The sequence below is a fragment of the Chiroxiphia lanceolata genome, chromosome 3 (genome assembly GCF_009829145.1).
Source record: "Chiroxiphia lanceolata isolate bChiLan1 chromosome 3, bChiLan1.pri, whole genome shotgun sequence".
Lineage (NCBI taxonomy): Eukaryota > Metazoa > Chordata > Aves > Passeriformes > Pipridae > Chiroxiphia > Chiroxiphia lanceolata.
The window spans coordinates 63,215,999-63,240,698 of record NC_045639.1 but is presented as its reverse complement, the minus strand read 5'-3'; the positions used below and the strand labels follow the sequence as shown (position 1 = coordinate 63,240,698).

General features: G+C 40.9%; 2 protein-coding genes across 6 annotated transcripts in view; one reads left to right on the top strand and one right to left on the bottom strand.

Moving 5' to 3' along the window:
- TPD52L1 (TPD52 like 1) overlaps window positions 1-12,276 on the top strand; it is a 53,731-nt gene extending 41,455 nt beyond the window's left edge. For 3 of the 4 annotated variants that reach the window (XM_032683715.1, XM_032683717.1, XM_032683718.1), the window contains exons 5-8: window positions 2,241-2,255; window positions 4,911-4,949; window positions 6,642-6,702; window positions 10,458-12,276. In XM_032683715.1, coding sequence (XP_032539606.1) covers window positions 2,241-2,255; window positions 4,911-4,949; window positions 6,642-6,702; window positions 10,458-10,589 — 247 coding nt within the window. In that variant the 3' untranslated portion in view covers window positions 10,590-12,276. The remainder of the gene's footprint in view (window positions 1-2,240; window positions 2,256-4,910; window positions 4,950-6,641; window positions 6,703-10,457) is intronic. The other variant, XM_032683716.1, reaches the window with a different exon arrangement.
- Window positions 12,277-14,994: 2,718 nt separating this feature from the next.
- HDDC2 (HD domain containing 2) lies at window positions 14,995-23,935 on the bottom strand. 2 transcript variants are annotated; one of them, XM_032683914.1, is made up of 6 exons: window positions 23,810-23,934; window positions 22,991-23,112; window positions 21,961-22,063; window positions 20,092-20,160; window positions 16,338-16,476; window positions 14,995-15,139 (listed from the first exon to the last, which is right to left on the bottom strand). In XM_032683914.1, the coding sequence occupies exons 1-6, from the start codon at window positions 23,867-23,869 to the stop codon at window positions 15,045-15,047; spliced, it is 588 nt and encodes a 195-aa protein (XP_032539805.1). In that variant the 5' UTR covers window positions 23,870-23,934; the 3' UTR covers window positions 14,995-15,044. The 2 variants fall into 2 exon arrangements, with proteins under 2 accessions (XP_032539805.1, XP_032539806.1); XM_032683915.1 differs by lacking the exon at window positions 20,092-20,160 and having other exon boundaries at window positions 23,810-23,935.
- Between the last annotated feature and the right edge of the window lie 765 nt (window positions 23,936-24,700).

The window sequence follows — 24,700 nt, the reverse complement described above, 5'->3', positions numbered from 1 at the left end:
TGCCCCTCAGAGATGACGGGAATCAGCACAGAAGGCACAAGGCACGAGGCCCCAGAGGGGTGGAGTAAGGCAAAGTTCATCCCTCTGGCAAGGGGCAAGGGAAGTTCTGGGAAGTACAAAGCAGATACTGGGAGAATGCATTAACCTGTTATTTTTTAAGGATCTAGAAGATAGCATGAAGACAAAAACATAAAAGGGTTTGTCAAGAACAATTATCTTGAACTGACAGCACCTGTCATAGCTGATAGATGGGAGGTAGGAGATGTCATAGAGCTTGACTTTGATAAGGCTGTCTGTACTGTTTTTGCAGAACTGGAGAAATACAGCTTAGGTGATATTGCTTTAGCAGGAAGAGAGCATAGGGAGTTGAAAATTATATCCAAAGAATAGGTCTCAGTAGCTCACCATAACGCAGGATTTTGCAGGCATCTGTCCTGAGCCTGTTAATTATCAGCATTTTCATTACTGGGTTAGATGAAGGCATCACAATGGCATCACTTTGAATTCCCATATGAGTGCAGTGGCAGAGTATGCAAGCACTTTAGACACCAGGATTAGAATTCCACATTTATTCAGTGTAGGAAAGTATAAGGTGCTTTATTGACAGGTAGAAAAAAAAATCAAAATTCAGAGATGGGGAGCGCTGACCAGCCAGCTTTGGAGAGAAGGGCCTGGCAAATGCTAGGCTGGAGGCTCACATGTGCAGCTGAACAGGGGTTATTTCTGAAGGCTATGAAATCTCTCTCATTTAACGTTTTTAGAAGCAGGTTGGGCCAATATCAATGGGTGATGGCTCAGGTATAATTTGTTTTAGCGCTTTGGGAATTGATTTTTACTGTGCCTTTATTGTTGTGGCTTTTGGAGGTCTTTGTTGTGGTTTGTGGTGATGGTGGAGTTTTTGCACAGCCTTTTACGATTTCTGTGATCTAAGGATGTTCTGGGCACTTAAAACTGTTGCTGGAACTGAATTCCTTCAGATACTGTAGCTGTCATGCTCAAAACTACCATTCTTAAACCTTTCTGTCTTTGATAACCTTATACAGGAAATAGTAATACTGTCTTGCTTCAGAACATAATTTCATAAGCATTTCTTTTGCTGATGGGTGAGGCATTGTTTTCTCTCATTTCTCCTGAGCCCCGTTTATTTGTGCCGGTTTTTAGCAGTTTGCAGTAACAGATTTCCTTATCATGTGGCTGTGCATGGCTGTGCAAGTATCTGTATTAGCATGGAGAAGAGGGTGGCTGCTACTGAGAGGCAGCAGGTAGTAAAAGGAGGCTGTATATGGCAACGGTATTACTTAAGCTGGTCTAAGCAGAACTGTGTTATAAAGATAAACCCATGACTGTTGAAGAAGCACCAATATACATGATGACATGTATAACCCTGTAAATAAGCCTGAATAAATCAATACTTTTCTTTGGAGGAAGGAATGAATGTTGTGCAGTAAATAATGCATCACACCACACATTCAGAAAGGATATGAGAAATAAGTATTGAAGAGATGTTCATTAAGTGTGCACCATCTATCTGGCTCGCTGTATGAGACAAGTGTTCCCTTGAAGTGGTCTGTAATTAAAGACTACATCAGTAACACAGATGAAGAGAGGCTGTCTGCCTCATCATGTCTCAACTTTGGAACATTAACGACATCTTTTGAATATTGTATATCAGTGTGCCTGTTCTGCTGCCTTAATTAAGTTTCTTGTGAGCTGGAACACAGTGTCAAAGTGTTTCAAGTATTGTTTTCAACAAGGAACAAGTATTTTAGAAAATGTCATTTTAGGAATTAAAAGCCCTTATTTTTTCCCAGCCTTCTTAACTGAGAGATGATTAAGAAATCCAGTGGGGAAGAAAAGACATTTGCTATTGATGTACATGTACAATTCCAGTACACCTATACTGTAATAATATTGAGGTAGGATATGGGTAGGGAAGCCAGTTAACATTGTTTAAATCTGATCTAATGAAGAGAACACAAAACTTAGTAGACAATACTTCTGTTATCCAATCCATACAGAATAGGTGACTGCATAGTGAAGGACTGTGTGAAAATTTTTGCTTTGAAGGGATCTTAACTGATTCACATTCTAGTGTGAATTCCAGCATCAAGATTTGAATGCAAATTATTTTATTTTTCTCCTTGGGCAGTTTGACATGTTACAGATATATATGTATGTATTTGTTTCTTTTTCCTATTACTTTTAACTCTTGCTTTTCTTTCCTTGTGCATCTACCACAGATCGCATTCAATTAGGTAAGAAACATTACTCTCCTTGAATACTGCCTCTGTATTTGCCAGGATTTGTTTTATGGACTGTAAGGCAGTAACCTCTTTCCTTTTAGCATCATTATATAGGATAAAAGCATATGCTGCTTAAACTGTAATGCTTTATTTTTACAGCACACAGTGAATATAACAAGAAACAGACTGGACAAAGTGTTTGCCTTGAGTAGATTAGTCTGAAATTCAAATAATGAACGTGTTCAAAAGATGTTGGTCTTGGGAAAACCTATTTATACATAATTGCATTCTCTCAACCATTGTTTTGTGTCAGAGGTTGGAACAAAAGCAACAAACAGTAAAAATTCTATTCAGCTGAGTTTTAGAAAGATTTTATAAAGTATTTAATTACCTCCTCTTCAATGAAGCAAAAGTATCTTTGCCATGACTCTTGAGTCCTGGCAAAATTTCCAGTAGTAGGCCAAGTTCTGAACGTGATAACAGAGTTCTTTATATTTAGAGTTTGAGCTTATTGATTCTGTAATGCACTTCAATATATGATGAATAAGAAAACAATTTTATGTGTACTCAAAGTTTCTATAAGCAGTCTGGCTTTACATCAGGTCACCCTGCAGAAAGGCTGAACAGCCCTGAATCCCCTCCCAGTCCCTCTTGCCTTGTAGCAACTTCAGTGTACAGGAGAGCCCAAGAATATTTTTTCCATTCAGCTAAATTATCCTAACATGGACTCTTACTTCCCTGAGAAAACTTCAAAATTTGGCATAGATTGACCTTCCTATCTCACTCTGACATGAAACCAAAATGTAATATTTGTCATGAAGGATCTCTGTTCTCTGCCCTAATCACCATCACAGACATGTATGTCTTTAAAAAAATCCTTATTGTTTTAGGCTTCTCCTAAAAGAAGATGTTGCCACTGTTTCTATAACCTGCATCCTTACCTCTTTAGAGAAATTAAAAGATAAACTCAATAAATAAATATTGTGCAATTTGCACTAAATATTTGGATTGTCTGTCATGTCCATCTCTCATCTGTGTGAATTTAATTTGGCAGAATGTAGTCTTCTTACTTAAACCTTCATATTTGGAATGTTTTGCTATTAGAAGAGGAGCAGCCTATGCTGAAATACTTCCAAACTCTGTTTTTGCCTATTTGTCATATGTTGCAAGACTAAAAAGGCAAGCATGCCTTGTTTAATTTAACTAGGATTGTTAAAGATTTGCTGCACTTGTGAAATGTTTGGGCTAATCTTTCATAACTCTTAAAAATTATATGCAAAATTGAACATGAAACATTTGCATTGACTGCTGTCTCTTCTCGTCAATCTGAGCTTAGCAGAAGCCTTAAAATATACACAACAGCAAACATTTCATATTAGATCTCTTTCACTTGCTTGCCAAATAGTTCTTCCTTCCCTTCCCCACCCCCATTTCTGAATCTTTAATCTGGAAAAAAAATCTCTATATGGACTCAATGCTGCTCTGAATTTGTACAGTTTAGAAAAAACACATACACTGTTTGTATGAGAGCTTTCATTTTTTAATGCTATAATCATGCTTTATGTGCAGCCAAATGTTAGTGGCTGTTTAAGTAAAGCTCTCGCTGTTCTCAATCAGACCAGGCTGCAGCTGTCAGTCAACACTGAAAGTGGCAATGCATGGATTTTTGAAAAAAGACATACTCTTGCAGCACACACTTTACCTAAAATGCTCAGATCTAAATGTGTTTATGGAAAGTTCTTAAATCTTAAATAAAGATTCTTATTTGGAACAGGCTTGATGCTTCCCAGCAGTGGGGAACAGGTGATGATGTGACAGCAGAGTTGGTTTTGATGGCTCAGGTGGGAGAATTTGGTTAATGTAAGTCAAGCAGTTAGTGTGGGTGGTCATCTGCAAGTTTAAAGGTGTGCAAGATGATTTGATGCAGAGGCTCCATTCTCTGCTTGCAACCTTCCAGTACTCTTGCTGCTGGGAAGTCTGAGGAGGGAAGTGTCGTAAGGAAAGCTGGACGAGAGCTGTGGAAAACAGCTTCCTACTTTTGGTAAAGTTGAGGGGTGAAGCAGGAGGTGAAACATCTGAGAGAGATGTGGACAACTGAGAGTGCTGCCTCTCTGGTTGAAGGTAGCTGTTTAGGTATCCAGCTGTGCAGGAGCCTGTTCAAATTGGGAGTCAGCACTGGCTGTTTAGACTGTATATGTTGCACGTGCGGCAAAGGCAATTGCCTGCTCACCTACTGCCTTTAGCCAGCTCTGTGGATGTTCACAAACCAGAGGTGTGCTGCACTTGCCCAACACAGAGCTCATCCCCTGTCACTTTGAGTCACAGGGATGGGTCTCTGTTCCACTCTCACACGCTGTGTGTCTCTCTAGATAGCAGGAGCCTGTGCCATTTAAATGGATATTTCCAGGAACTGTTTTGCATAATTGTTTTGAGCCCTACTGCTGGTCAGTTGACATGAGAATGAGGTAGCAAGATCTTTAGTGCTGAGAGTGAGCTGGAGTTCACAAGTGAGTTTGACAAGCTGTTGACATCAGGAGAGGAAGAAAACCAGCACTCTTGAAAATATGTATATGTACATTTAAAGATAATTTAAAAAAATATATTATAATCATGTTGGAAATTGGATTTTACAGCTTTTTTTCTTTATTTTTTACCTTTGTCCTACAGCTACTCTATTCGCCATTCCATAAGCATGCCTGCAATGAGGTAATATGCTACCCATATTCTGTTGCTATGATAATGTTCAGCAGTGTAATTAAGGGGGATTTGCATACTTTGATCCTGATCCTGCAGTTTTTAGTTAGATGAATAGTCTCACTTCAATCAATTAAGGTTATTCATGTAGATGAGGGCTGCAGGACAGGCCATCTGTTTTGGTTTTTTTTTTATTTTAATTGTATTAAATGTGTAATCTCTTGTACAAGCCTTTGAGTAAATGAAGCAGTTCTGAGATATATTTGAGTAGCTGATTGTTATCAGGTTTGTATTACTGAATCTGAAATTCAGTTGTTTTGCTGTCTCTAGAACATTGTCCAAAGCCCATTAATGTCAGAGATGCTTTCCACTCCAACAGGCTTTGGCTCATGCTCCTATGGAGGGATTTTACATGAGTGCTTTCATATTTTAATGGCTGTAATCATGCTTTACTTGATTGCAGCCCAATATTGACGTCTGTTCAAGTAAAGCTCTGACTGTTTTTTCAATAAAATTAGAATCCAGCTTTCTTTTTACTCCTTTGGCCTGTAAATATATGAATATCCCCCCTCCTTGCCGAGCATGTGGGAAAAACAAATCTCCTAACTATATGATGGATGCTAATTCATTCAGCTTCAGCAGGTGAATAGTTTAAGGCAAGCATTCACCCACTGATGTGACCTATGGGTCAAATGCAAGTCATAAAACTCAGTTTCTCTCTCCTTTTGACCCTTCTTGCCCTATGAAAAATTTGTCATCTAATTAACAGAAACAAAATCTACATCATTTTTCCAACTGGCTTTTGTTTTCCCTTTCCTTAAATTAGGGTCATTTTAACTTAGCCTGATGAGGGATATGATGCAAATGTATTTGTGGAAATAGGAACTGTGCTGGACATCAGCATCTGAGCTGCAGAGCCTTCACTAATTATGAAGCACAATGTATGGAGCACTATAATTGAGCTCTCAGGTGTCAAGCAAGGAGCAGAGAACCAGAAGGTCCCCTTTACCCACTGTAGATTTGCCCAAGTCCTTTGTGGTGGCTGAACACAGAGAAAAGCTTAGCTTTGTCAGAGAGGCACCTTAGGCACAGAGTCTCCCTAAAGTATTTGTCTTTGAAAGCAGCAGGATACATCTGCAGTCACAAAGTTACGGGGGGGGGGGGTCAGGATTCCTCAAAGACATTTGGGACCCACTTCCTATGTAGTTCTAATCTCCTTCTTCTCATCCTCAGGACATTAAACTTGTCATTTTTTTAATAATGTAGGTTACAAACTTGCTCATGAGCTGAAAAAAAAAATGTTCATTTGTTTACAGCAACAACACAAATGGATAAAGCTACAACAAAAATGATAAAACCATAGAAATGCAGCCCTACAGCCAGCATTCTAAGGCTGTTCTTCTAAGAGCATAAATGTATCACAGAGTAGGCAGGCCAGTCACCATTTGTTTTCCATTACTAGGCAGGTTCTGCTTTTGCAAAATTGTAGCTAAAAAATACTCATCCGATTATCGTAATTGGATTTGACTGACAGAGCACAAGTTGAGTGTTCATAGCTTATCAGCCTATAGCCCTGTGCTGCCAGGCAGCCTTCACTGTGTCCTGGCATTGTTGCCTGGTAAGAACTGATCATATTGTGGCGTTATCCCATGATATTTGCAACTGACTCTTTTTCCTTCCTTCAACTTTTTTTTTTTCTCGTAGGAATTCTCCAACTTTCAAATCATTTGAGGAGAAGGTTGAAACCACTGTCACAAGCCTTAAGGTAAAGGTTAGGGGCAGAGTTACATGGCTGTAGGTGTTAAAGTGTGACACCTTAGTTGTCCCTATCATTTATACAGGAGACCAGGTGAATTTGCTGTTCCATCAAGAATTTCATGGAACTGCAAGAGCACTAATGGAGAATGAAAGCAAAACGGAGAATGAAAGCAATATGCAAAGAAACTGCCTTTCTCTGCTTTGTTAGTAAGAAATTATTTCTGTTGCCTGCCAAACTGAGCAAATGGTCTCAGAAATGCCAAAAACAGCGGTGAGAGCTGTCGTGTAACTCAGGTGTGATTGATACTACCCTCTTAGCAGCTCTTAGCCACTAAGCCACTAACTCATCTTTCTTTGTCTGCAGGTGTATTTCCTTTAAAATTTAAATGTTTTATCTGGATTTAAAATTTCAAAACTATACTGACATATTTGCTGCAGGAGAGGAACATCTAATGGCAAAGTTACCAGGCAGCACTAGTTAAGGCTCTTACTCAGCAGGGCAGAGCATGGCAAATTTGCAGTTAGCCAATCTTTGCTGCATGGTGAGGCACAAAGGGGCAACATGAGAGTTTGTCTCCTAATGGTTCTTGTTGATCAGATGAAGTCAAGTGTGTTCACAACATGGCATTTTACTTGGCTGTAATAGAATGCTTTATCATTTTCAGATTTTGAGTGTTCATGTTTATTTAGTGATAGATTGTTCTGACAACTTTAGGTCATGATGGTGTAGGGCAATTTCATCTTCGTTGCACTGTGTCAGAGAAGGAACAGTCATCTCAGTTTCACAGGTGGGAGGCAGAATCCCAGGAAAGACTGGGTGTGTCTAGGAGGAGGAGCTAGAACAGAACTCGGACTCACAGAGCCCCAGAACAGTGCCTGTATACGCTTTCCTATTCTTTTTACTTAGCTGCAAATGCATTTTATAGTCACTCTTACTGTAGGAGGAATCATTCATGCAGTGGGGTGCATCAGCTTGGAAGATCTGAATTCCTGTCTGCTGTAGTCAAGCCTATTGCTTGCATATATCACTTTGTGTTCCTTCTACTTCTACAAGGGATGCGGCTCACTGGAACACCTGAATTCTGAAATATTTTGGGTTGGTTGTTTGGTTGGTTTTTTTTTGGGGGGGGGGGTTGTTGGGGGGTTTTTCCCCCCATTTTTCACCAGCAGGAGAAGTGCAGCACTTTTTGTATCCATTTAGTCACTAAACCTACTCTTGGGGCTTTCAGTATTACTTCTAGCTCCCAAGTTTGCATCTAGACTACTCTAGACTCCAGAAATCCATACTTCCTACACACGGGCCAACCTTTGAGAGAGACAGCTTAACACCTTGCTTTCAGGGATAAAGGACAAATGTGAGTGATGTTCTTTCTGAATCAAAGGAGGGGTTGTCTGTTTCCAGTCACCTCAGTGTGATTCAGAAAAAGTCAGTTCAAACTGCACAGCTCTGAAGACCATTTCCTCTCACAGTGTTTCACTTGAGGAGGCAGAACTTACTCTGTTGATTAAGCAAAGGTGTTCTAGAGGAGACTATTTGTCAGGCCAGCTCGGCCTGCTGTGTTCAGAGTGCTCTTAGATCATCCTTTAAGGAATCTCTAATTAAGCAGAACAATACAGTAAGTTTTGAGTCTGAAATAATTCACTGTCCATTGGCAAACCCACTGGCATTTTCTGAAATATTTTCTCTCTGTTTTCTCATTCTTTCTTTCATTTCCTTGTGCAAATGGGGAAGCTGGAGTTTTGGATCTAGGGTGCCACCAGTAAAGACTATGGACAAATGGGAATGTCTCAGCACTGTTCTTCCTTTTGCCTGCCTCTTTTCCAAGCCTTGTAAGATTAGGAGGACTGGGGGATGGGGGGAGAAATCATGTGGTTCCTCTTCAATTCTAGGATCCTGTTGTGGTCTGGAAAAGTGGAGAACTTCCCAGAGAGGCTTCTAAAGAAAAAGAAAAGGACAGCAGCACTCTTATCATGTCCCTCGCACCTCCTGTATTAGCCAAAACTGATGTTCAGATTTCATACATTTAGAAGTCAAATTTAAAAATAAATTTGATTTGCTCTTCGAGTTTGGTCTTTGGATTGCAGCTTTCTTGGGAGAATATATTAGTTCAGTTTCCCCTGGTAATCAAACAGCACCTGGGTACCTCATTCTTTTCAGCTTTTCTGAAAATCTGAACACTGGTGAATTAAATGTTTGCATAAACACTAGGGTACTGGCCAGTGAAGTTACTTTCCTCATTCTTGGTTTTGGATGGAAGAGTAGGCAGAAAGGCACATGAAAGAAAAAGAAAATGAAATTGCATTAATGTTTCTTATTTTGAGGTGTCTAAATCAAGATGCACCTTATCTGAGTCATTTGAAGCAGTGTAGGAATAGTTTACTTTCACAATCACCCTGATTAGTCTGAATCAATGTTCTTTTGAGAATTTTAATTGGCAAATAAAAGTCATGAGCCTTGCCATAAAAACTTAATACTAGCTTTACTAGGCAGTAGCTACCTTTTTGCTGGAAATTCTGGGCCCACCAGCATTTTACAACACATGTATTTCATATTGCTGTTTGCAAAAATCAGTGATGGACCGACACCTTCTGAAACTAGACTGGATACAGATTTTTACCTCTTGAGATGGGAACTTTTAATCAGTGACTCAAACTGTCAGAGCAAATATCAAGCCCACTACTACCTTATTTTATTGGACTTTCAAGCTAGGCAAACTGCTGAGCTAGGTAAAGAAACAAAGGATTAACCCTTTGGAAACTTAGGACACAAAGTTCATTTAATTAAAATAACCTTCTTGAGCATTCAGTGGCTGACAGGCTCAAAAATGACAGCTTGTCTTTAAGTCCTGCTACAATTCTAGGATGTAGTACAGAGTTTTGCCCTGTTTTCAGACTTGAGTAAACTTTGAGCGGGCATATCAGCAAGTCAAGCCACAAAAGAACATTTTCTTACCAAGACAACCTAGTCAAAACAGCTTTGTCTCTTCGTCACATTGGCTTGGTCATTTCCAAATCTTTAGATAAAGCTCTGTCTTTGTTAGGAAGACTCTTTTTCAGAGATTGGATCTTACTGGTTTTTATTTTTACTACATTTAGAAATTCAGTGACCTGAAGCATTCTGGAAGTAGATGTGCAAGCACGTTGTCATATATTTCATTAATGTAATTTGATATCTCTTCACCACCTTCCTCAATGAAAATGCTGCAGGCAATTTTCTATATCAATATCTATGTAGCTGCAAGTGCCTGAAGGGAGACAAGCTGCTGGGTTTGTTCTTTGGTTACTACATTCCTTCTGCTGTCCAAAATCCCAGTACGGTTTATGTATTTTGCAAGAAGGTGTGTTACCATTGCAGGCAGATGGGCCACTTTACTCAGCAAATGAACCACTCCATTTTAATACCCATCTCTTATCCGGGTTTCATAGAACTGGAAAAAACCAGTGAAACCAGTGTGAGCTACTCACACTGGGTTTAGTGGTAGGGTCTAGGATTCTGCTTGGGATCTGCTTAGGGACTGGTTCCTTTAAGTGTATGAGACAAGCCACTGGCAGATTTTACAATGGTAGCCTAGTTTAGAAATTGGGGGAGGAAAGAATTTGCTTTATTTGACTGTTTTTGTAGCTATTGTTCTAAGAAAAAACATCCTACGTGTTCTCTGCCTGAACAGTTCCCAGCCCTCCATGTCCATGGGGTGGAATGCAAATGGGACTTGCTTCAATGTGAACAGAAGAACTTTCTGTTTTCTGTTTGCCTTGTTTCAGACCAAGGTTGGTGGGACAAGCCACACAGGAGGCAGTTTTGAAGAAGTTCTCAGCTCTACAGCCCATGCGAGCGCTCAGAGCTCTCTTGCTGGTACCCGACTTCCTGAGAGTGAAGAAGAGCTTCAGTGTTAAGCTTCAGACCCTCCTGAGCCCCACATACTTCTCTTCAGAGACTTGCCCAGACAGTGATTTGCAACATTCTTTCACCATACAACTTGTGCAACAAGGTTTTGTCAGCTTTGGAAAATTGCGTCCCTGGCCTTGTGTTGGAGAAATGTTTCCTCTCCCTGTTTCTATTTTAGATGGGCCATTTTAGCGCCAGGTACTTTGTACATCATCGAAACCACACACCAGTCATTGGCTATAATGCACTAAATTCTGTGTTAAGTGACTAACATAGTTTTCATTTTCACATGACTTCCCTCCAACAGTCTCCCAGTTCCTGTTTCTTATCTCTTTTAGTTTAGTTTTTTGTATGTGTTGGTTTCTGGATCCCCTCTCAGTGCCACATCAGACAGATGGACCTAGAGCTGTGCTAAGCTTTCAGCTGCCAGCAGTAGCCCATACACCAGCTGTCTACCAGCCATACCAGGTGCCCTTTGTTCAGGAGTTTCAGTACATGATCTGTTTCCTAACAGAATTAAAATCACTTACTGTCACAAAAAATTTTTTCTCCTTCACTGGTACGGTCTGGCATTGCCTTCCACCTGTTAATCAGCAGAGTTAAGGAGGACAGGAAGAGACCCCCAGTTATTCATGCAGAAACTGAACTGATCACAGCTCTGGATTCAAGATGGTCACTGTGGCTGGAAAAGTTTCAGTTTAGAAATATGTACCATTGCTCGCTCTCTGTGGTTTGGTAAGGCTTGACAGTAGAAGTTAATTACAAAATCAAGTGGAGTGGAGAAAACCTCTGATATTTTTGCCTCCATATCTTACCCTCAAAAATAAGGAAGGTATTTATGAGCTTCAGTCAAGCTACAGCCTTAAGTGAAAGAATACAAACCCAACAACTGGCTTCAGATGTGCCATAGGTTAGAGAGCCCATGCCTTCAGGCCGCATTTCAGAGCTGCTAGAATAGACCCTGTCATCTCACAATATACCGGATGAGTAAAAACTTTACTTCACTCTTGGTGTCAAATTTTGTCATGCTTCGCTCTGGGACAAAATTCCACCAACTGCGTTATCTCTGCTCAGTCACCAAGAGCCAGGCATCTCTCAGCTTTGATTCAGCATGCTTTCTTGCATTCTTCTAACATTTTCTCTAAGGAAAGAGCAGCACGTTTGTGACACTATCTGGCTGTCTAGTGAGCACGTGTCAGTATGCATGTTGCATTATTAAGTTCACCAGATTGAGGAGAGCACAATGTTATCAATAAACAAGATGGAAAAGAGCTGGCTACTTTGAAAATGGATGCATTTTTTGAGCATACGCCAAAGCTTCAAATCAGTGTTAGTGAGTTTGACATTACAGACTGCTTAAAATTTTGTGAGAAAACTTGGCTTTAAGTGATTTTTTTTTTCCTGTGTGGCTTTTGGTAGTTTTTACAAAATTGAAAGTCCTTTTGTAATGTTCTACTGGACATAAGTTAACTTTGGACATTTATATCACATGCCTCTTTAGTGTGATTTTTAGCATGGAAGCAAATCTAATTATGCTTTTCTAGTATTCTTGTGACAATTTTCTAGCTTATTTTATGTGGTTTTTTGCATAAATGTGAATTTATTTAAAATGTAAGCTATTAATTGTCTAGTTTGTGTAAATGAAGTTCTTGATATTCTTATTAAAAATAAATTTCTCTCTTACTCTTTTACCCTTGGTGATGTTTTAATTCTGTGTTTACTAGTAGTACTGAGCAACCTGGTCTGGTGGGAGGTGTCCCTGCCCATGGAAGGGGGGGGTTGGAACTAGATGGTCTTAAAAGTCCCTTCCAACCCAAACCATTCTATGATTCTATGATTACTGTGCATCTATAAGCCTTGGTATTTCATGGAAGAATATCAAGGTAAGATGCATGAACATAATCTGATATTTTTACTTACAGTTTTTAAAATCTGTTCAGTTTCTTCTGGGCCTGAAATTCCCCATGAAAAATCTGGGGCCCAAATTTTGAAAATTCTGAGGTTCAATGGAGAAATATACTTGAACTAAGTTCAGTAAAAGTGAAATGCATGGCAGAAAACATCTAGGTCTAAAACCACTGACCTTTTGAGCAGGGCCAGCAGCCAAACCAAGCTCAAAACATGGAGTCCAAACACTGTTGGGACACTAATTTAGACTTCATTTAATTTATTTATGTATGTATATATACACATTGTAAATACTTCTGGGGAGCAGTAAATTGCATTTAATTGCATTCATTACGAGCATAATTTCAAGAGTGCTAGTGGAGGTAGGCTGGCCAGGCAACCTTCACTTCCATAAAAATTCTTAAATGTTACTGTCATGACAGCAGCTGCCACTATGTGTAGGGTCAATGCTGATATGAACAAATCAGAATAAAGACATATGAGGAGGCAAGTTCCTCTTGCAGGTCATGGGTCCAGCACCTTTTCCTACAGGTGAGTAGTGCACTTTAGAACTGCATTAGAAAGCCTGAAACCCCACAGGCTGTTTGCTAACCTGTCAACCTCTCATCACAGCTCATGCTTTCTGATCACACCTTCTTCTCCCATCTCCTTTCAACTAACTCCTGTTTCTGTCACAATGCAGTGTCCAAAACTGACATAGGATTGCAGTGGCAGCAAGTAGAAGGGAATGTAATTTTACACATTTTTTTAAAACCAAATCCAACACAATGCATACCCAAACCATGTCTCCATTTCTCAGGCTAGCACCACTGCACTGAGGTTTCACACTGTCCCCTACATCCCCTGCAGAACAGGGAAGCTTCCTTACTCCATTGCAGGAATGGACTGTTCCAGTTTAGGGTAGCGCTTGTGCTGTGTATGTTTCTACCAAGCATCTCTTCAAGGCCACTTTTCTGGTTTGTTAAGAATGTTCTCAATTCTGTCTTTCAATGCATCTGTAGCTCTTTCACACTCAGCATTCAGTGGAAACTAATAGAGACTATAATCTGTGTGCATCTTGGTGGAATAAATACGCTGAAGAGAGCTCAGTGGGCCCCACTCCATCCCACTTGCAGTATGACTGTCTTGCCAATAACCACTTTCCTATTGCTCAGCAAAGCACAACCTGTTCTTCCAGGGTTTCCATAGGGCACAACTGCTCCCTTGTGGGGTTCCCAGCAGAGCAGGCATCTTACATCTCCTCTGGACCGGACCAATATGCTCTGCAGATTTTGTGCACCGTGCCAACCCCTAAAGCAAGAGCTCCCAGCAGCTGTGCCCAGCACTCTGTGCCTCTGCCAAAGGCACCAGCTGCAGAATGCTGCACAAGCTTTGGTCAGGCCCCTGAGGTTTGCATAAAGGAAACATTTCCTGAGTCATGGTGCCTGAAAATGTGTGCTCAGCTACATTACCTATCTTTAAACTGGATGACAATTGAATTTAGTTTTATGCTGCTTCATTTGACATGAGGCGGAAGACAGAGAAGCGAGCTCCAGGTCTCGACCATGTAAATTTTCCAGGTGCAAACTTTGCTTACTTGGTAATCATGACATTGCCCTAATCTCCAGCTGCACACAACTCAGCTGTGCAGACACTGGCCTCATTATGGCATTTACCATCACTACAGCTTTGCTTCCCAATCATTCTGTACTTCTACATTGGCAATATTACTTCTGCCAGAAACTCATTTACAGCAGAATCAGTATCAGTGTGTAACAGCCAGAAGAAGGGAACCAGCTTTCCACAAGTGTAGAGGCTTCTGTGTTAGACTGCACAAACACCAAAGGTCCCTCCCAACCTCAGCTATTCTGTGATTATCAATTACCTGTCAAAGAGTCTGTAAAACTGCCAGTCTGGGGTGAGGGGGAGTAAGGAATATTGGAATTACGGAAATGTTGGCACCAGTCCTTGACACAGCACATGAACAGTGGGAAAGTCCTATGAAGCAATGAAGATATTGAGAAAATATAATTAATGAGACTACCAATTTTATCCACCATCACTTCTTAAGGTTTATGTACTCGAAAGAAATCTCATCTCTAGGCTCAGTCAAGAGCTCACAGAGGAACGTGCTCATTGGTCTCATTTCTGCGTAGCACTGAGTGGATATTAACCCACTGAAAAGTAATTAAATCCATACATACTTGGAAGTCACAGAACAAGACATACACAGTGCATTACATGAACTGATTAGATTGCAATCAGCTAATTTGTAAACGTACTTGAATTTCCCCAGCGGAGAATCTATTTGTAACTGAGACTGCATTAATCAAAGGCTGATTAAAAAAAAAAAGGAAAAACCCAAACAAGATAATTCTAAATATTTGGTCCTTGACACAAACTCTGATCTGGGAAGTAACTATGCTCCCTGCTCGTATCTAAGTGGTCCTGAGATTCTCAGCAATGAATGCACAGGAAAAAAATCTGCTGGCAGAATCAGTGATCTTACAGAAGGAAACATAATGCACAGAATATAAAACAAAGTATTTATTATAGCTACAGCATTTAGGAGCACCTCAGGAATGTGGATGAGATGTAGCAGCTATTTTTTTATTCCTTTCTGTGTTAATCAGAGATACCAGCTGAAGTATTTCTGGGTGAAAAAACTTTCCTGCAAAACAAAAGAAAGGGAAATGTAATGAATAAGGCTGTCATTTTCCCGCAAGTGAAAGGCTGGCATTGGAATGATAGCAGTGATGTCACTTCAGGCTCAAAATAAATGTCAAATTATTTAAGAAAGTGAATACTCACAGTTTGATCCAACTATGAAGTAAGAGTAGTTACAGCCCTTCTTACCAAAAAGCTTATATTTTGTGCCATATTAAGACCTTAAGAGCTGCAAAAGGGATGCACCCTGACCAAGATAATCCAATACTATGTATCCTGCTACAGGAAACCACTCCAATTACAGGTGCACTTGGGGTGTATGCTGTAGGCTCTACTCAGACACCAGCTCAGTTTAGTTTACTGAATTGTGGTAGGAGAGCAAAGATGTCAGTTGGAAAATTAAGTATTCCAGCTTTGTTCATGTTGTCCTTTTTTTCCGTCTTCCCTAATCAACCCATTACATTTTTCAGAGAGCTTATTATTCCCCCGAGGAGTCACTAAAGTATAAATGGAACTTGTCACGAAGTGTCTGGTGACTGCTAGTCCTCTTCCCGAGTTTGTCTACCCCTAGTTTTTTTCCAGGACTGGCTGACTTAGTCACAAGTTCTCTTCTGGTGTTCAGCTCCCTTGCTAAAATTATAAAGATTATTATTTTACCTATTTCTCCTTTCAACTATCAGTTTATTTTGCAAAGGATGAAAAGCAATGGATAGAATAAAGGATAATACAATTGCAGCTAAACCATTTCACTGAGGGGGTTCTCACATACATGAACCTTAGGCAGGTCACGCACAACCACAGCTCACGTAGAGATAACAAATGCTACTTCACTGGCTCATGAAACACTAATAGAGTAGAAACAAGCTGCTGTCAGAGCATCTGTGAAGGCTGAAGACTCCTTTAGGCCTCCTCTGATGTTTCAGGGAGTTCCTTAAACACATGCAAGTGTAATGAAAGCTGGGCCTCTGTTTAGATAAAAAGTGATCTAAAAGAAATTTGGCATAAATGAAATTCAGGCTCAATATCTATAGATAAATATAAGGTATTTTCACACTGCATTAAGTTTCCCTCAAAATATTTAGGGTACTCGAGCAATGAGTAAAATAACTAGTTCTCACTTGCTCTAAATGTCTGTCAGAAAAAAAGGCGATTTATCTATTTCATTTATGAAAGAGGAAAAATAAAAAGCCCAAATGTCATACCAGCAGTTGAATCATAAAAATCTTGCAATCTGCCAGGTGTGTTTTCCAACTCTTCGTACTCAAATGCTTGTAGAATCATCTCACACTGATCCAACTGTTTTACAAACTTGGCTTCTGCAGTAGACTGGTTTTCATATTCCTGAAAAGATTTGAAGTTATAGGAAAATAATTTTGTTTCTCTGAAACAAAGTATTAAAAGCTCTTTATGTATCAAGAATTTTCTTCATTAGTACAAGCCACTCCATAAATATCCACCGCAGTTACGTCTTTCACTTTGTTTTTAAGACGCTATTCAGAAAAACACAATGTGCCAAATTTATATTAAATGTAATGGGACTCAGAACACAATTCTTTTGCATAACCTAAGTCTAAATATATCAATTGTTTTGGCTGAATCAGGGATGATACGGAAGCAACCCTGCACCATATACAAGTTAAACAATAGGTTCCATTTAATAACATTTTACATATAAAGATCATTTGAGGCCTGGCCTAATATGAATTATCACAGAGTGTGCCTATGCATTGTCATCACCTATTTTTAAGACCTATTTTGCACTTTTCTCCACTACTAGCTGTTTCCATACGGAGCTGTTCTTTACATTTCTCCTGTCATTCCTTCCTAATCTTTTTGGTCTAATCTGTCTGAGCTGCTTATGTCCTTATGTCTCTCCCAAGAGATAGGAAGAGGAGTGGTTGAGGGGTTTCCCCCCCGTCAGACTTTAAGTCCTTTAATCTCTGTGCTATCTTTTCCCTCTCTACAGTAATCATCAGCATATATTTGTGAGTTATTCCCATTTCTGGTCAATTTGAACAATGTTGCTGTCATTTGCTTCCAGTGATGGCTGCAGACAGGTTTGCCATTTCATTTTCTCTGTCACATTGCATGTGATGTCTCATTAGCTGGTCTTCTCCTGACTTCTAAAATCAACCCCAGGAAAAAGGGTTTTTTTCTGTGCAGGTTACCAATCACCTTGATACCCTTGGAAGGCCGACTGCATTCATCATCACCATTAATCAGTCTTAAGTACACACCATCCCATCTGTGCTCCCAGATCCACAGAACCTGTGACTCACAGCAGTTCTGCAGATAAGAGCAGCACAAGCACAGGAAGAGGTTTTCCTACCGACCAAAGAACGTGGCATCCCTTTCTGCATCTTAAGACAACAGCTGTGGTGTGAGTGTCATCACAGTGGCAAGATCCTGGCTTTGTAATTCCAGCACAGGTAAGCGTGAGTCATTTCCTTGTCTGACATACTACTAGGAGCCTGTACTTAGGCTTATTACTTTACCTTTGAAGTCAAAAATCCAGATTTTGATATCCATGACTGACTCATTTAGTATTGTACTTGGATTTCAATGATACTTTGAATTTTCAGTTACATTTTGATTGTTAGTTTAGTAATCAATTTCACTTCAATGTTTTATCTTCTTTTTCTCCTTTCAACCTGAGTTTGTTTGCCTTAAATACTACTACTTATTTTCTTAAATCTATTTCTACTATTTTTTTTTTTTGGGGGGGGGGGGGGGAGTGGGGTGTTCCACCAAAGACAACAAACTCTTGGCAGCATTACAAAGGAGAACTTCAGGAGAGGAACAACTAGGACTGTTTTCCTGTAAAGGTCGGTCCCATCACCAGCAATTAAACTGGGAGTATCAATCTGCTACCAACCTCTTTGTGCCATACAACCCACCAGATCTTATTCATACCTCAGCTCACGTTACCCTCAAGAAACATCAGTTATTATATGTGCAACTGTGCACAGTGCTGAAATAAACACTGTTTCTTCCCCAAAGGTGTTTAAGACTGTAACAACAGCACACTTTGGAAAAACAGTAACTAGTCTTTCCAACGCCATAGGCCATCTTTTAAAAATTACTCCCATGCTTTTGCACTTGAGAATAAAAAAGCAGGACAGTGCCAAAATGTGCTGACTCGTTTACTTTATTATTTTTTCTAACATATTCTGGATTGTTATAAAGCGAAAATATATCTGAGGCATCTTTCTGCTGCCTCTCCCCCCTACACTTGCAGAGTGCCCACCAACACAGCCCAAAGCAACAGTCCTTGTAAAGCGGAAAGGCAAAGAGAGGCAGAGACAAGGGTAGAGCAGTGCAGGAACGACTTGCTAAGAGTATCAACAGATCTTGCCCCACCACTGGTCCATAACTTTCTTCACTCACAAAAGAAATCATAGGGAAATGCCTCTTGCTAGGTGAGAGCAGAGTATCATACAAAATGATTGGAGGCTTCTTATTTTCTGTCTCTTTCTTTTCTTTTTAAGAAGTACCTAGTTGTTTCACTTAAGACTAGAGGGACTACATATGAATGTTAGATTTTTAGGTTATCCTCGCTGTTATGTGGGTTGCACTCATGCTATGCATTGCAGACCCAATGCCAATAAATTATCCCGAAGGTAGAAACAAAGACCAAATGATCAAAAGTGCACATATATTAAATTATGGTTAATGAGAATGATGAAAAGCTAACACGCTGAAGAACTGACTCCATAGTGAACCAGCTCTTATACAATCATAAGACTGAGACCAGCAAAGAAAAATACCAGTTCTACAGGACTAACCTTATCTATCAAAACCTCATTTTCCTCAATTATAACAGCTTCCCAAGGGAGAAGGAACCAGTGCTCAGTAAAAAAATCCATACACTTTATTTCCCAGATCTGATGATGGTGATTTACCCTCTTTACCCTGAAATATAGCTCTGAGAACACATTCTCACTGCCTGTTCACCACATGACTATAACAGGGGAAAAAAAAAACAAAGCAAAACAAAAACCCCACAAACAAACAGGGTGTTGTAACAAAAGGCAGAAATTGGATGCAAATATCTGGAATTTAAATACATTCCAAGCAGAAAAGCAAGAATATCAATATAAGATACAGAATCAGGTCATAAAGTCCAAGTAAGACAGAATGCTTTGTTTGCAGCAACATGTGAATGAGAGGTTGTGGATACGCTTGTCCTCATGTGACCGTATGTTAGAAGATGAAACACAGTAATTATAAAATTGAATTTTTTGGAAATAATCTAATCATCCCTCATTTACAAGTATAAAAGATCTTATCAATTAAATGCATGAGTTCACACAAAAAAGTTAAATCACCTTCAAATACAGAAGATACTTTCCAATCCAAACTTTTAAGGTACACAAGGCAAGAAATCCATAGTGTTTGTAGAAAAGCGCTGTTTTGTGTCATATTTAAGTTCAAACTTAAGTTTTAATTTACTTTAACATTTTAAGTTACTACTGAATATTTTAGCCTAGTGGGCTTTATAATAAAGAAACAGAAATCACAGAAATTACTTGTATAAAAAGCAGAAAATAATCTGTGGTGTCATCAGTTCCCATTATTTTCTTCCTGTATTAAAAGCTACAAAGGGCCAGAGGTGAACAAGAGACAATGTAATAAAAAAAACCAGATTTATACCCAAGTGAGCTGGATGTAGAGGACAAACCCTTCTTTCAGCTGTACAAATCAAGCCCTGGACAGGTTCATCTAGAACTTTGAGAGGCCAGAGGCCAAAACTGGTTATTTTGGCAAAGTCCAGGGTTTCTGTTAGACAAGGATTCTAAAATGACCTTGACTCATACCATTAAACTTTATCTCCTAAGCAAATGAATCTAGCTTTCTGAGGTCAAAATAAGAGATGGCACAGTTTCATAGGTACGCAGGAAGAAGAGACTGGGTAACCCTGAATTTTACCATAGGATTAAGAGAATGCAAGCTTACTTCCCAGAGTTCATAGATTTCTTTTCTGAGGTCCTCTGATAGAAGCTGGGTCAGTTCTTGCATAGCTGCCTGAAAAAAAGAGGCCATTTCAATTTACCTATCTTTTGAGCGAGCACATTTCTATCATTGTCTTTTCTGAATAATTATCTACTTGTTACCAAGTTTGTAGAAACATACATTAGACAGAATGTTATTGTATTGTGTTGGCATGGCAAGGTTTTGGTGGGGGGAAGGGAAGAGGGCTACAGCACTGGCCAAGGCCAAGGTGGTAGCACCTCTGGAATAACATATTTAAGAAGGGAGGAAAAAAATCCTGCGCGACTGCATTCTATTGCCCCCCACCACTGAAGCATCAAGGTCTTGTTCCTTCCCACCTCCTTCCAGCTCTGGAGCTCATCAAGATTTCAAGGTTAGCAGGCCAAAATGACTTACCTGGAAAAAAAACCAGCCCAACCTGAAAAACTTCCCCCTCAAAAAACCCAAAATTTTTTTTTAAATCAAGTTCATTTTCTGCTGCCTTAGCCTTGGGCAAGACTCGCTGGTTAGACTTACTGCACAAGCAGCAAACTTCAAAACCAGGTCAACATCGGCTGTAGAGCAAAGGGGAAAAAAGAACTCTGCAGTGGAAGCAGAATATTGATAATTCCCCTCAAGCCACCTCCTGAAGTTGCCACCCTTCCTATATTTTTTCAACAAAGTATTTCAGAATCATCCTAAATATTTAATGCTTTACCTTCCTTCCCACAAAGTCAACAGCAAAGTTCTCAATGAGTGAAATGAGAGCAGGAGCTGAAAATACTCAAGAAAACTTTTTAAACATACTTACGCATCAAAATACGTTTTTCATTGCCTAAATTCAAATCAGAATTCTCTCTAGACAAAAGTTGAAGCCTGATTCTCAGTGATACAACAACCTTTAAAGGCTTCTAGGAAAGATTTTTTTTTCTGTTCAGTGTTTTGAAGCTCTTCAGAGAGTGTAACATAATGCTTCAGTGATTATTCCCCTCCCTCTTTAATGCTTATCTGTTTAAAACTTGGGATTAGGGGGGCTGTGACTAACTCTAGGAGTAAGCTTTTTGCTAAGAAAGTGGAAACTACAGATCTATTCATATTCAGTGTTGTTGAAGTAATATCTTTACTGACTGTAATTGTGGTATTTCATTTTTTTAATGTACTTCCTAGCATGTTCCTACACTGAACAAAAAGGCTATCACGAGTTTCTGAGGCGACACGTTGCCCTCTAGCTGTGGCTACAGAAGTGGTTTATATTTTCTTCAATTTTCTTCAAATAATGCCACAAACCAGAAATGACAAACCAACAGTTTGGATACGTACAAGACCAAAAATAAAGTAACTCTAGGCATGCTGCACTCACAACAACAACAATAACAACAAAACAAAAAAAACCACCCAACAAACAAACAAAAACAAACCCAAAACAAAACAAAAAAAGACACCTGTGTCTGGAGTCCCGTGCAAAAGGTTTCAATAAAGTCTTTGTCACAACTGCACGATCTGGCACCACACATATGATCTGACATGAACTGTCATCCATCCCAGTCAGTGCACCCACACCCTGCTCTCCACCTTTTGGTAAGGCTCCTGAAATGACTTATTCAGGCTATCAAAACTACAGTTAGTTTGGGAATAAATGGCCAAGATGAAGATTACTTCAAAGGTTCCCATGTCATAACTGTGTACTTGGTGATGTTAAAGGTACAAAAATCACAATGAGTTGAAAATTGTAGTTGGTTGTGGCATACTTGTGTAATGCCAATGACAGTATTGTATTGCTTAGTGTCCCCTCATCAAACCATTAAAAACATACAGAATGCTTTGCAGATGTGTTTTCACGCCTTATGTCCATACCTCTTCTCTCCTGTGTTTCTCCTCTTTTGAGATATTATCTGCAGGAGCAATATCTCCAACAATGCATTCAGCCATATCATGAACCAAAGCTAATCGTATGCATCTGACAAGAAGCAAAGACAGAATAATTAGCTTTTCAGCATTTTAAGTTAAATCTTGTTATCCACAAAGCTAAGAGATGACAGAATTTATACCCTTCCTATATTCTGCAGGTTGGCTGGAGTTTTTTTTAAACTTTACATTTTTCACTTCTTTGCCACGGGAAGTAGCTTCCACCCAGACATGTTTTTCGTTTCTGATTTCTAGCTCCTGCTGCTTGTAAATATAGATTTAAATATAAATACACCATGTACCAGAGCACAGCATTCAAAGGTCATGTACTCAGCTTTTGTAAACTTGGCTTTCAGAGATGCTGTGATAATTAACTATATGATATACTTCAACAGGTAGAAGGTAATCTGATTAGAGCCATTTCAAATTCATTATATAATCTGACACTCAGCTCTATGGCTATGCCAGTCTGCAGCAAAATGCTCAAAAAAGCCTTCACATCAGCTTCTGAAGGGAATAAGCAAGCACGATCCTGTAGTGGACTCAACAACTCATTCAATAATGAAGCTTTCTCTACTGTGCTAGAGGTTTACTGAGGCTCCTTAACTGCTGCTGAGTACTAGTTCAGTCAAAATCCACGTGGTGTATGGCTTTGCCCTTGCTGTCTGGTGCTTCAGACTATGTTCAACGAGTATCTTCAGCTTGCTTACTTACGGCTTGAGAGAAGGCCAGCTCAGAGCCTCTGCACTAAGGACTTGCCTCTGCACTCGCAGTCTAGCAATAGAAGTTTTTAGCCCCTTTCAGTTCTCCAGGTAAACAGCACCCTGTCCAAAGGATGGAGGGAAAAAAAGAGGGGAAAGGTTTTCAAACTCCTTCAGTGTGTTTTATAAGTTCTTAGGAGGACAGCTCTTTTTAGCATTTTGTCTGCAACTCTCCCACAACATTAACACATCGTCTTGATAACTAGAGGCAGTCTCACCTGTCCTTGTTAAGGCTTTTGTCTTCAGTCACCAAAGCCATCATTGCCATCCTGTACATATGATCGGATACGCTCTCTGGCTTCGCCACGTTCCTGTACACCCATCCTGTCCGTGGTACTCTCTGCACGAGTGTCACAGAATCACTGAATCAGTCAGGTTTGAAAACACCTCTGAGATCATGGAATCCAACCTCTGGCAGGACACCACCACGTCTCCTAGACCATGGCACTGTAAACGTTAAAATTCTCGGAACTGAACTACCTCTCTTCAGAGAGACCAGAAGAAATTTTGCCCCACCGTGACCTCCACGCGCCGGTGAGCCTCGATGCTCTCAGGAAACACCTGCCCCAACGACCTGACCGGGCTCCCCAAGACTGTGCCAGGAGCACGGCCCAGCCGCAGCCGAAGGGCCAGGGCACCCTGCTCTGCCCTGCCCGGCGCCCCCCTCTCCTCGCCGCAGCCCCAGCCCAGTCCGACCCGGCCGCCTCCGCTCCGCAGGCGCCGCAGCGGGGCCGCCACGCACACCTCGGGCCGAGGCCCCGGCTCTCCGCCGGCCTCCACCGACTGCACCCCCGCCGCTGCCCGGGCACTGCCGGGGAAACCGGCCCCGCAGGAGGCCGGCGGGCACACGCACAGCCCGGCGGGCACACGCACAGCCCGGCGGGCACACGCACAGCCCGGCGGGCACACGCACAGCCCGGCGGGCACACGCACACCCCCGCGGGCACACGCACACCCCCGTGGGAACACGCACAGCCCGGCGGGCACACGCACACCCCGGCAGCCTCCGCTGCCGCCCCGCTGCCCCGGGCCCCCACCTTGAGCTGCCCCAGCAGGCGCAGGAAGGGCAGCAGCCCGGCGCCGCCGCTCGCCGCCATCCACCGCCCGGCAGCCACCGCCTCCGCCCGCTCCACCTCCTCCTGCCCAGAGCGGAAGGAAGCGGACGGCCGGGCCGGTGCTGTGCTGCCCGCCCCGTCTCCAGCTGAGCGCTGGGAGGAGGGCGCGGATTGTAGGGAAGCGATGTCTGCGGGGTGCCGGGTGTGTGGCGGAGCAGCGTTCCCGAAGCTCTGCTTCCTCGGGGATGCATAAAAAAAGAATGCTTCGGACTGCGATTGCAACGGGAAAACAGCAAGAGAAGCTGGGCTGCTCACGGGTCGTGAAAGGGGAAGGGAGGTGGGCGGCCTGTCCTTTTTTGTCCCAGGGTGCAGCGGGGAGGAGGGAAAGGCAGTCTCGAAGGCAGGAATAACTCAAACTGAGCATCTCGGTGACCTTTACCATACTTTAAAAAAAAAGCGAAAGGTAGATATTGCAAACTCATGTATGTTATTAACAGAAGACAGGTTAGTTATCAGGGTTGCTAATGAGTTTTAAATTATTCTGGGGACTCGCAGAGTCTGGCTACAGGCACTTCCACCACTTTTACAAGTTGAATAAATAACACACTGAATCACTTGACAGTTGGTGGATTTTCAAAATACCTTGCATTTCTTTGCTATTTTTATATTGCCGACTCCAATAGCAAGTAACAGTTTAAATGTGGTGATGAAACAGTCTTTTTTCAGAAAACAACCTCTGCAGTTTGCCGTATATCAACAGATGGCAGAGTATTTTTATTTTTGCTCAAGCATATGCCTAAAATCATAAATTAATAATACAGTCCAGACACTATTTTGGTGACCATTTTAAGGCTGTCTTCCAACAATAAACAA